The 9600-nt window shown below is 37.9% G+C and overlaps 1 protein-coding gene across 1 annotated transcript in view; it reads right to left on the bottom strand.

Annotated features, from left to right (window-relative positions):
• Window positions 1-3308: 3308 nt before the first annotated feature.
• The window catches only part of LOC137620494 (putative methyltransferase C9orf114), a 67263-nt gene continuing 60971 nt past the window's right edge, over window positions 3309-9600 (bottom strand). The window contains exon 6 of the mRNA XM_068350663.1: window positions 3309-3532. Coding sequence (XP_068206764.1) covers window positions 3342-3532 — 191 coding nt within the window. The 3' untranslated portion in view covers window positions 3309-3341. The remainder of the gene's footprint in view (window positions 3533-9600) is intronic.

Below are 9600 nucleotides of genomic sequence, written 5' to 3'. Positions count from 1 at the left end.
ATGACATCGGTAGACTTTTGTCCTACACCTCTTCCTCACTGGTCTCCCGCTGTCTGACCCTCCACGCACCTGGGATCCATGTTACTGTCAGTCTCCATGCCCCGGGGTAACTGTCACCTGCATCTTCTCAGTATTCTGCACTGATTTATTGAGATCTTCCTATGCCCCGAGGCTGTTCTACGTCATGAGGTCCCCAAACTCCAAGAACAAACGAGATGGGACCTTCCCACTACTCCTCATGTTCGAGTCTAAGCAGGTGACTTAACACGACTGCTCGGAATGCTCTTATGATCATCGAAACTCCACATCGCATACAGAGAATGTATCCACTTGAGAAGACAATGCTAGTACGTTCTTGCCTCTTCCTATCGGGAACGCTTCCTTCGCTGAAAATACAGTTCAGTACATGGTACTGGTCAGGATGTTTGGCAGATGCCCTTGTCCCTCTCCTACCCTGAGATGCTTCACTGACGCCAAACCTGCGAAGGACAGCAAGATTTTCAACAGTACATACCGGGAACGAATCCTCTATGGAAATCGATCCTGGAACATTTTCTGTTTTGTATCAGGAATGTTTCCTTCCCAGAGCATACGTTTCGGTATGCGGTACAGGAATGCTATCATTGCTCAGTTTCATATGAGACTAAATGCGCATCCTCCTGTAAGATGATAGTACTGCCCTTGTCCCCTTCCCTCTTTGGAGAGTTCCAGAGACGACAACTTTGCATAAGGAGTATAGTGAAGCATATGATCAACAAGCACCAGGAACATAATGACATTATTAGTCTTGTCCCAGCTGACTAATAGGGAACACTGACATACTTGTCCTGGGTGACCAATCCCACAACATTATACACAATCCCAGCATTCCATATCGCCAAAAGTCTCCCAAAGCTCCGTCCCCACATAAGAGGTCTTGGTGTGACCTATCACTACGGGTTTGGTCTTCTATGCACTTTTCAGATGCCACTTTCGAGTCACCAGGAAACTGGTATACCTGTCATTATGTTCCTTCCCATCACTCCCAGCTCCGAGTTCTTCCTGCATACTAGAATCTTTCAATAATTTCCGACACCCAAAGACTATAACATAAACTAGATCTTCACATGCTCAGAGACATGATATCTTCCCATGCACTGAGATATTACCAACGCTAAGGTCAGTCAACTTGTTCATGCAACAGGAATTGGAACAGGTGACTTCTTGAATACGATCTCAGCACTCATACAAACAAAGAGATGCCACATCATGCTTGCACAGTTGTCGGTAAAGATCCTTACTAGCCATGGACAGGCACTCGTGTGACGGAGCATGGTATCACGCTATCGGGGATATGATCCTCTGAAGAAACGAACTTCTTTTCAACCTACAGGATAAGCATGCAGCATGGCTACTATGCAAAACTTTCAAAGGAGTTTAGTAAAGCACTTAGTAATGTTGATGAACAGCAGTACTTTCCTTCATGATTTAAGTCAACTGAGGAACTCGTTTCACATGTCCTTACTAAGCAGGTGAACTCTTGGGAAGTCAACAACGCAGGAGGAGGACTGTTCAAGCAACATACTCAATCGAGAGGGACTTGGTGCAAGGGTAACGTGCTATTACTGCGGGGCGATAAGGCTTCTTACTTCAGGTTTTCACCCTTCAGTTGGACAAGAAACTCCCAGCATTCTGCTCCCCAGTCTCAGTGCGTCAGCAGCATTTGAGGAGGCCTTCTAACATCCCTAGGAATTCTAGGCACTTCCTCCTTTCAGTTCATTTTCCCATTTCACTCATTACTCAACAGTTGGTTGAAGATATCAAAGCTCGGCACAACCCTGATCACTCGCAAACAGCTACATGCCAAATGGTATTCAGATCATCTGTTTTCCATCTTCCTTTGTAGCTGAGGAAGAGACCCTTTTAACAGCAGCTGAGACCACTTCAACGGACCTAGCGCCTCTGCAGGTGGAGCAGGAGACGGGGAAGATACAGCGGGGAAAGCCTCAAAAGTCCTGTCCTGGCGGCGACTGTACTCAATTTTTTTTAATGAGGCGCATTTGCACTGACTCGCAGAGGTGCCCTTTTAGCTCAGAAAAGTTTCCTGCGATCTGATTGGTTAGAATTATCTTGTCCATCCAATCAGCGATCAGGAAACTTTTCCGAGCTAAAAGGGCACCCCTGCGAGTCGTTGCAAATCTGCCTCACTAAAAAGAATTAACTATAGAACCTTTCCCTCCAACGGAGCACCAGTGATGCCCAAAGAAAGCCGCATCTCTCTCAGATCCCGGTCATCATCGCCAATTGGAAAAGCAACAGGTGAGCCTCAAAGAAAAGGCGAAGGAGAATTACATTCACAAGAAGGTGATGCTTCCACTCCTAAGGAAAGCTGACTACAGACTCCTCCAACCAGCTACATGGCTCTTGATCTATCTATCTATTTATCAAGGCACATCCCCCAATTTTGGGAGTAGCCAGCATCAGACAAAGGAACAAATGGAATCCTTTCCTCTCTCCGCTCTTCCCATGGGAGTAGCCAACATCAGACAAAGGAACAAAAGGAGACCTTTCTTCTCTCCACTCCTCCCAGCCTGATGAGGGATTCAGCCAAGTTTGGCTGGTACTGCTAGGGTGCCACAACCCACCCTCCCCCCCTTATCCACCACAAATGAAGTTTCAAACGCTGAATCCCCTACTGTATTCAATTAAACTGGAATCAGTTTTACAATAAAAAGGACAGGTACTGCTTGTCCGATTGTTCATTTCAAGTCAACTGGTATTGTATCCCATAAAACTCTTAAAACTACCACCTTTAGAAGTTGAGCAGCTAAAAAAAATTGTTTGGATTGTATGCTGTAACTAGATAACCAATACTTTCATGGAGTTATATTCCATATTATAAAAGATTAACTAATTGTAATTTTGTTAATATATATCCACAAGTAAAATAGGATTATATTTTTATATTGGAACTCACTCCCGACTACGTTTCCCTCTGAAGGCTCGACAGAACAGTCTTTACTTGTGTTAGAAGAATAACTTGCCAGATGAAACTAAGATTATGGCTCCTTTCCATCCAGAGTAGCTCAATGCTCAAACTATCACTTACTTCAGCTCAGAATGGTCGACTTAAACTAACAATAATATAGAACATTTGCAATGAACAGTCCTTTATCAACTTCCTAAAAAATAGTATTAGGTGCATTAAGCAGCCTACCACTAGCTGTACAGTATTATTATTATATGGCCAGCTTTTGCAATACAGACATTAAAATATGGTTACGAAAGGCTACGTAGTATCACTGATTCTTGTGAAGGAAAATCCTGTATATTAAAATATTCTTCATTGAACAATACAAAATTTACTCCTTAATACCTCTTTCTGAGAATTTATCATGTAAAACACACAGTGATATCAATACCGCTTCTTCTGTTCGAATGGTGCGAACCTGTTGACGGGAGCAAGTGTTGACGTAGTAGTGGAAAAGATCCGACGGTTCTGACCCTCGTAATTGTGAATCCGCCTTAATTGCCGACTCTAGCCCTTCAACACCTGTAAATTAATAGTTTTTATAATTCTTTATAACTGACAGTAACATGATAATTTCATACAATAAAATGTTGGTGTATGTATTTGCTACACACCTTTATTCGTTATTATCAATTTAACCCAAAATTCTTAACATACATACATGTACCAAGGCACTTCCCCCAATTTTGGGGTGTAGCCGACATCAACAAATGAAACAAAAACAAAAAAGGGGACCTCTACTCTCTACGTTCCTCCCAGCCTAACAAGGGACTCGACCAAGTTCAGCTGGTACTGCTAAGATGCCACAGCCCACCCTCCCCCATTATCCACCACAGATGAAGCTTCATAATGCTGAATCCCCTACTGCTGCTACCTTCGCGGTCATCTAAGGCATCAGAGGAAGCAGCAGGGCCTACCGGAACTGCGTCACAATCGCTCGCCATTCATTTCTATTTCTAGCACGCTCTCTTGCCTCTCTCACATCTATCCTCCTATCACCCAGAGCTTTCTTCACTCCATTCATCCACCCAAACCTTAAAATTCTTAATATAGTACATAATCTAAATCATAATTTTATGCTCCATCATTTAGAATGGTTCTGAAACATTCAAAATCCTTATATAAAGCTTACAATTCACATATTTTCTTCCCTTACTGCTTTATGCATTAAACTATCAAACTTCTTTCTCTGGGAGTCACCTCTATATAATACATTACTGTATGCAATACTAGTAATTTTACCCAAAAGTATCAATCTTATTTATATCGACAGATTCATTTTCATATTGACCTACTGTATATATATATATACATATATATATATATATATATATATATATATATATATGCCGCGGGGGCATAAAACAATTAGAATAGCGCCAACGTTATCCCTGCGTGTCGTAAGAGGCGACTAAAAGGGACGGGACGAGGGGGCTGGGAACCCCCTCTCCTGAAGTGAAATTCCTGTGAGACATCATCAAAGAGATGGAGCTGGGGGGAGAGTGACTGCTCCCCGCACTCTAGTTTTGGGGTGTTTGAATGTGCGTGGATGTAGTACGATAGAGAGTAAAAGATGTGAGATTGGAAGTATGTTTAGAAGTAGAAGGATGGATGTATTGGCCTTGTGTGAGACAAAGATGAAAGGAAAGGGTGAAGTGATGTTTGGTGAAATGTCTGGTAGAGTGTCTGGGATTGAAAGGGGAAGAGCGAGAGAGGGTGTGGCTTTATTGCTGAGTGAATGGATGACAGGTAAAGTAGTGGAATGGAAGGAGATATCATCTAGGTTAATGTGGGTAAGGGTTAAGTTGGGTAGGGAATGTTGGGCGTTTGTCAGTGCGTATGGGCCAGGTAGTGAGAAAAGTGAAGGAGAGCGGAATGAGTTCTGGAATGAATTAACTAGGTGTGTAGAAGGACTGGGTAGAAGGAATTATGTAGTTGTTATGGGTGACTTAAATGCTAGAGTGGGCGCTGGAGAGGTAGAAGGTGTCATTGGAAAGTATGGCGTACCAGGTGAAAATGAGAGTGGTGAGAGACTGGTAGATATGTGTGTTGAACAAGAGATGGTAATAAGTGCTAGCTTTTTTAAAAAGAAAGATAAAAATAAGTATACATGGGTAAGAGTGGCAAATGGAAGAGTAGTAGAAAGGGTATTAATGGATTATGTGTTGATAACGAAAAGAATGTTTGGAAGATTGAAAGACGTGCACGTGTTTAGGGGTATGGCTAACGGTATGTCTGATCATTTTTTGGTGGAAGGAAAATTAGTTGTAGCAAAAGAGTGGGGGAATAGAGTAGGTGGATGTAAAAGGGAGCTAGTGAGGGTTGAAGAGCTAATAAAACCGGGGGTAAAAAGTAAATATCAGGAAAGGTTGAAAATGGCATATGACGAGGTGAGAGTAAGAGAAACTGGTAATTTAGAGGAGGAGTGGAAGTTAGCAAAAGAAAATTTTGTTGGGATTGCAAGTGATGTATGTGGCAAGAAGGTCGTAGGAGGCAGCATGAGGAAGGGCAGTGAATGGTGGAATGAAGGAGTGAAGGTAAAAGTGGAAGAGAAAAAGAGGGCTTTTGAAGAATGGCTGCAGAGTAATAGTATAGAGAAGTATGTAAAATATAGAGAGAAAAGGGTGGAAGTAAAGCGCAAGGTACGTGAGGCAAAGAGGGCAGCTGACTTGAGGTGGGGTCAGGGACTGAGTCAGTCATATGAAGAGAATAAGAAGAAGTTTTGGAAAGAAGTGAAGAGAGTAAGGAAGGCTGGCGCAAGAATTGAAGAGACAGTGAAAGATGGAAATGGAAGGTTGTTAAAAGGAGAGGAGGCAAGGAAAAGGTGGGCGGAATATTTTGAAAGTTTGCTGAATGTTGAGGATGATAGGGAGGCAGATATAATTGCGGTTCCAGGTGTTGAGGTGCCAGTGATGGGAGATGAGAATGAGAGAGAGATTACAATAGAGGAAGTGAGGAGAGCACTAGATGAAACGAGAGTAGGAAAAGCATCTGGTATGGATGGTGTGAAAGCTGAGATGTTGAAGGAAGGGGGTGTGACTGTACTTGAATGGTTGGTGAGATTGTTTAATGTGTGTTTTGTGTTGTCAATGGTACCAGTAGATTGGGTCTGTGCATGTATTGTACCACTATATAAGGGTAAGGGAGATGTGCATGAGTGTTGTAATTCAAGAGGTATTAGTTTGTTGAGTGTAGTTGGAAAAGTGTATGGTAGAGTACTGATTAATAGGATTAAGGATAAAACAGAAAATGCAATCTTGGAAGTACAGGGTGGTTTTAGAAGAGGTAGGGGTTGTATGAATCAGATTTTTACAGTTAGGCAGATATGCGAGAAATATTTAGCAAAAGGTAAGGAGGTGTATGTTGCGTTTATGGATCTGGAGAAAGCATATGATAGAGTTGATAGGGAAGCAATGTGGAATGTGATGAGGTTATATGGAGTTGGTGGAAGGTTGTTGCAAGCAGTGAAAAGTTTCTACAAAGGTAGTAAAGCATGTGTTAGAATAGGAAATGAAGTGAGCGATTGGTTTCCGGTGAGAGTGGGGCTGAGACAGGGATGTGTGATGTCGCCGTGGTTGTTTAACTTGTATGTTGATGGAGTGGTGAGAGAGGTGAATGCTCGAGTGCTTGGACGAGGATTAAAACTGGTAGGCGAGAATGACCATGAATGGGAGGTAAATCAGTTGTTGTTTGCGGATGATACGGTACTGGTAGCATACACAGAAGAGAAGCTTGACCGACTAGTGACAGAATTTGGAAGGGTGTGTGAGAGAAGGAAGTTGAGAGTTAATGTGGGTAAGAGTAAGGTTATGAGATGTACGAGAAGTGAAGGTGGTGCAAGGTTGAATGTCATGTTGAATGGAGAGTTACTTGAGGAGGTGGATCAGTTTAAGTACTTGGGGTCTGTTGTTGCAGCAAATGGTGGAGTGGAAGCAGATGTACGTCAGAGAGTCAATGAAGGTTGCAAAGTGTTGGGGGCAGTTAAGGGAGTAGTAAAAAATAGAGGGTTGGGCATGAATGTAAAGAGAGTTCTATATGAGAAAGTGATTGTACCAACTGTGATGTATGGATCGGAGTTGTGGGGAATGAAAGTGATGGAGAGACAGAAATTGAATGTGTTTGAGATGAAGTGTCTAAGGAGTATGGCTGGTGTATCTCGAGTTGATAGGGTTAGGAACGAAGTGGTGAGGGAGAGAACGGGTGTAAGAAATGAGTTAGCGGCTAGAGTGGATATGAATGTGTTGAGGTGGTTTGGCCATGTTGAGAGAATGGAAAATGGCTGTCTGCTAAAGAAGGTGATGAATGCAAGAGTTGATGGGAGAAGTACAAGAGGAAGGCCAAGGTTTGGGTGGATGGATGGTGTGAAGAAAGCTCTGGGTGATAGGAGGATAGATGTGAGAGAGGCAAGAGAGCGTGCTAGAAATAGGAATGAATGGCGAGTGATTGTGACGCAGTTCCGGTAGGCCCTGCTGCTTCCTCCGGTGCCTTAGATGACCGCGGAGGTAGCAGCAGTAGGGGACTCAGCAGTATGAAGCTTCATCTGTGGTGGAAATGTGGGAGGTTGGGCTGTGGCACCCTAGCAGTACCAGCTGAACTCGGCTGAGTCCCTGGTTAGGCTGGAGGAACGTAGAGAGTAGAGGTCCCCTTTTTTGTTTTTGTTTCTTGTTGATGTCGGCTACCCCCCAAAATTGGGGAAGTGCCTTTGGTATATGTATGTATGTATGTATATATATATATATATATAAAAATATATATATATATATATATATATATAAAAATATATATATATATATATATATAAAAATATATATATATATATATAAAAATATATAGATATATATATATATATAAAAATATATATATATATATATATAAAAATATATATATATATATATATATATAAAAATATATATATATATATATATATATAAAAATATATATATATATATATATATATATAAAAATATATATATATATATATATATAAAAATATATATATATATATATATATATATAAAAATATATATATATATATATATATAAAAATATATATATATATATATATATATAAAAATATATATATATATATATATATAAAAATATATATATATATATATAAAAATATATATATATATATATATATAAATATATATATATATATATATAAAAATATATATATATATATATATATATAAAAATATATATATATATATATATATATATAAAAATATATATATATATATATATATATAAAAATATATATATATATATATATATATATAAAAATATATATATATATATATATATATAAAAATATATATATATATATATATATATAAAAATATATATATATATATATATATATAAAAATATATATATATATATATATATATATATATAAAAATATATATATATATATATATATAAAAATATATATATATATATATATATATAAAAATATATATATATATATATATATATAAAAATATATATATATATATATATATATATAAAAATATATATATATATATATATATATAAAAATATATATATATATATATATATATATATAAAAATATATATATATATATATATATATATAAAAATATATATATATATATATATATATATATAAAAATATATATATATATATAAAAATATATATATATATATATATATAAAAATATATATATATATATAAAAATATATATATATATATATATATATAAAAATATATATATATATATATATATATAAAAATATATATATATATATATATATATATATATATATATGCCATTCCATATCTATATATATATATATAGATATGGAATGGCATATGGTTATACCCTTCAGAATGAATACAGTTATACAGTATTCTATACTGTATATGTAAACCATAGTAATTCTATTATATCATGATCCATTACTCAATAACAATTTTAACTTAGGTTTTTACAAAATATATTTTTTCTACAAACCTATTATTCAAAAATAGCCTTATTATGTGCAAACAGCTCACTAGCTGCACTGCCTTGATATATCTTAAAAGATTAATTCCAAACTGCTCATGCTTGAACCACACATCATCTGACAAGGCGATAGTACAACTGCGAGGTTTTCTCCCCAAGTCGTACCTTAGTGCTAAGTGAAGTTTGGTTCCATTGTCGAGCTGTATGACCCAAATTCCACTTGGCAAAATCATAACCTTTGAGATGAGATGGGTTCTCTAACGGAATGTAATTTTAAACCCTGGAAATACTTGACTGTAACCAACGCAAAACTGTATCTTTTTACAACATACATACATACATACATATACCAAGGCATTTTCCCCAGTTTTGAGGGGTAGCCGACATCAAACAAAAGAAACAAAAGTGCAGGGAGCAGTCACTCTCCCCCCAGTTCCATCTCTATGATGATGTCTCACAGGATTGTAAATACAGGAGAGGGGGTTCCCAGCCCCCTCGTCCGGTCCCTTTTAGTCGCCTCTTACGACACGCAGGGATAACGTTGGCGCTATTCTAATTGTTTTTATGCCCCCGCGGCCACAGGGGGCTTCATATATGTTTTACAACATATATGAAGAA

The sequence above is a fragment of the Palaemon carinicauda genome, chromosome 27, assembly GCF_036898095.1.
Source record: "Palaemon carinicauda isolate YSFRI2023 chromosome 27, ASM3689809v2, whole genome shotgun sequence".
NCBI classification, from domain to species: domain Eukaryota; kingdom Metazoa; phylum Arthropoda; class Malacostraca; order Decapoda; family Palaemonidae; genus Palaemon; species Palaemon carinicauda.
This window is presented reverse-complemented; position numbering and strand designations above follow the sequence as displayed.